At 49.5% G+C, this 4,788-nt stretch overlaps 1 protein-coding gene across 1 annotated transcript in view; it reads right to left on the bottom strand.

Annotated features, from left to right (window-relative positions):
- LOC107671053 (CREB-regulated transcription coactivator 2-like) overlaps positions 1–4,788 on the bottom strand; it is a 12,335-nt gene that overhangs the window by 6,816 nt on the left and 731 nt on the right. Inside the window, exon 5 of the mRNA XM_016463900.1 lies at positions 168–239. Coding sequence (XP_016319386.1) covers positions 168–239 — 72 coding nt within the window. The remainder of the gene's footprint in view (positions 1–167; positions 240–4,788) is intronic.

Consider the following 4,788-nt stretch of genomic DNA (forward strand, 5'->3'; position numbering starts at 1 on the left):
AAATATGTAGACAATGCACACACACACACACACACACACACACACACATATATATATATATATATATATATAAAGTGTTCAAAAGTCATCATCAGCAGAAGAGTGAGAGGTTGAAGAAGAGCCAACAGAAGTCTGACTGGACTGTTCTCTGGGAGGCGGCTGGTCACCTGCTGAGCGCTGTGGTCGACAGCTGCTGGAATATCTGGCTCTTGTCCGTCTCAAAGTTACTGTTCCAGTTCCTTCATGATCGACAGAAAAACCTCTGTTACTTCCAGAAGTGAAGAAGAGCAAACTGAAGAATGTGCAGGTTTGCCGAAGAACCAGAGGAGCGAAGGATAGATTCAGAGCAGGACTGACCACACTAACCGACCCGCACAAACACACCTGCGGTCCATCTGTGTGTGTGAGAGAGTGTGTGTGTGTGTGTGATGCTCCTGATCATCTTCATCAGTATCTGCTGAAATCAGCTCCGTCAGAACACAGCGATCGGTCAAGAAGATCAGAATCAGTGAACAAAGACACGAGGAACAGAAGCAGAGAGCAAACTAAAGGAGAGAATCTCCAGAACAAGAGTCTTCAAACACACAGCAGCAAGAGACGAACAACAGATGATGCCGGAGAGAGCGGTTATAGAGCCGACACACACACACACTCACACACTCACTCACTCACACTCACAGACACACACACTCACTCACTCACACACACACACTCACAGACACACAGACACACACTCACAGACACACAGACACACACTCACAGACACACAGACACACACTCACAGACACACAGACACACACTCACAGACACACAGACACACACTCACAGACACACAGACACACACTCACAGACACACAGACACACACTCACAGACACACAGACACACACTCACAGACACACAGACACACACTCACAGACACACAGACACACACTCACAGACACACAGACACACACTCACAGACACACAGACACACACTCACAGACACACAGACACACACTCACAGACACACAGACACACACTCACAGACACACAGACACACACTCACAGACACACAGACACACACTCACAGACACACAGACACACACTCACAGACACACAGACACACACTCACAGACACACAGACACACACTCACAGACACACAGACACACACTCACAGACACACAGACACACACTCACAGACACACAGACACACACTCACAGACACACAGACACACACTCACAGACACACAGACACACACTCACAGACACACAGACACACACTCACAGACACACAGACACACACTCACAGACACACAGACACACACTCACAGACACACAGACACACACTCACAGACACACAGACACACACTCACAGACACACAGACACACACTCACAGACACACAGACACACACTCACAGACACACAGACACACACTCACAGACACACAGACACACACTCACAGACACACAGACACACACTCACAGACACACAGACACACACTCACAGACACACAGACACACACTCACAGACACACAGACACACACTCACAGACACACAGACACACACTCACAGACACACAGACACACACTCACAGACACACAGACACACACTCACAGACACACAGACACACACTCACAGACACACAGACACACACTCACAGACACACAGACACACACTCACAGACACACAGACACACACTCACAGACACACAGACACACACTCACAGACACACAGACACACACTCACAGACACACAGACACACACTCACAGACACACAGACACACACTCACAGACACACAGACACACACTCACAGACACACAGACACACACTCACAGACACACAGACACACACTCACAGACACACAGACACACACTCACAGACACACAGACACACACTCACAGACACACAGACACACACTCACAGACACACAGACACACACTCACAGACACACAGACACACACTCACAGACACACAGACACACACTCACAGACACACAGACACACACTCACAGACACACAGACACACACTCACAGACACACAGACACACACTCACAGACACACAGACACACACTCACAGACACACAGACACACACTCACAGACACACAGACACACACTCACAGACACACAGACACACACTCACAGACACACAGACACACACTCACAGACACACAGACACACACTCACAGACACACAGACACACACTCACAGACACACAGACACACACTCACAGACACACAGACACACACTCACAGACACACAGACACACACTCACAGACACACAGACACACACTCACAGACACACAGACACACACTCACAGACACACAGACACACACTCACAGACACACAGACACACACTCACAGACACACAGACACACACTCACAGACACACAGACACACACTCACAGACACACAGACACACACTCACAGACACACAGACACACACTCACAGACACACAGACACACACTCACAGACACACAGACACACACTCACAGACACACAGACACACACTCACAGACACACAGACACACACTCACAGACACACAGACACACACTCACAGACACACAGACACACACTCACAGACACACAGACACACACTCACAGACACACAGACACACACTCACAGACACACAGACACACACTCACAGACACACAGACACACACTCACAGACACACAGACACACACTCACAGACACACAGACACACACTCACAGACACACAGACACACACTCACAGACACACAGACACACACTCACAGACACACAGACACACACTCACAGACACACAGACACACACTCACAGACACACAGACACACACTCACAGACACACAGACACACACTCACAGACACACAGACACACACTCACAGACACACAGACACACACTCACAGACACACAGACACACACTCACAGACACACAGACACACACTCACAGACACACAGACACACACTCACAGACACACAGACACACACTCACAGACACACAGACACACACTCACAGACACACAGACACACACTCACAGACACACAGACACACACTCACAGACACACAGACACACACTCACAGACACACAGACACACACTCACAGACACACAGACACACACTCACAGACACACAGACACACACTCACAGACACACAGACACACACTCACAGACACACAGACACACACTCACAGACACACAGACACACACTCACAGACACACAGACACACACTCACAGACACACAGACACACACTCACAGACACACAGACACACACTCACAGACACACAGACACACACTCACAGACACACAGACACACACTCACAGACACACAGACACACACTCACAGACACACAGACACACACTCACAGACACACAGACACACACTCACAGACACACAGACACACACTCACAGACACACAGACACACACTCACAGACACACAGACACACACTCACAGACACACAGACACACACTCACAGACACACAGACACACACTCACAGACACACAGACACACACTCACAGACACACAGACACACACTCACAGACACACAGACACACACTCACAGACACACAGACACACACTCACAGACACACAGACACACACTCACAGACACACAGACACACACTCACAGACACACAGACACACACTCACAGACACACAGACACACACTCACAGACACACAGACACACACTCACAGACACACAGACACACACTCACAGACACACAGACACACACTCACAGACACACAGACACACACTCACAGACACACAGACACACACTCACAGACACACAGACACACACTCACAGACACACAGACACACACTCACAGACACACAGACACACACTCACAGACACACAGACACACACTCACAGACACACAGACACACACTCACAGACACACAGACACACACTCACAGACACACAGACACACACTCACAGACACACAGACACACACTCACAGACACACAGACACACACTCACAGACACACAGACACACACTCACAGACACACAGACACACACTCACAGACACACAGACACACACTCACAGACACACAGACACACACTCACAGACACACAGACACACACTCACAGACACACAGACACACACTCACAGACACACAGACACACACTCACAGACACACAGACACACACTCACAGACACACAGACACACACTCACAGACACACAGACACACACTCACAGACACACAGACACACACTCACAGACACACAGACACACACTCACAGACACACAGACACACACTCACAGACACACAGACACACACTCACAGACACACAGACACACACTCACAGACACACAGACACACACTCACAGACACACAGACACACACTCACAGACACACAGACACACACTCACAGACACACAGACACACACTCACAGACACACAGACACACACTCACAGACACACAGACACACACTCACAGACACACAGACACACACTCACAGACACACAGACACACACTCACAGACACACAGACACACACTCACAGACACACAGACACACACTCACAGACACACAGACACACACTCACAGACACACAGACACACACTCACAGACACACAGACACACACTCACAGACACACAGACACACACTCACAGACACACAGACACACACTCACAGACACACAGACACACACTCACAGACACACAGACACACACTCACAGACACACACACACACTCACTCACACACACTCTCACTCACACACACACACAAACACTCTCTCACACACACAAACACTCTCTCACACACACACACACACACACACACTCTCTCACACACACACTCACACTCACAC

Source organism: Sinocyclocheilus anshuiensis, unplaced genomic scaffold, assembly GCF_001515605.1.
Source record: "Sinocyclocheilus anshuiensis isolate Anshui unplaced genomic scaffold, SAMN03320099.WGS_v1.1 scaffold2952, whole genome shotgun sequence".
NCBI classification, from domain to species: Eukaryota; Metazoa; Chordata; class Actinopteri; order Cypriniformes; family Cyprinidae; genus Sinocyclocheilus; species Sinocyclocheilus anshuiensis.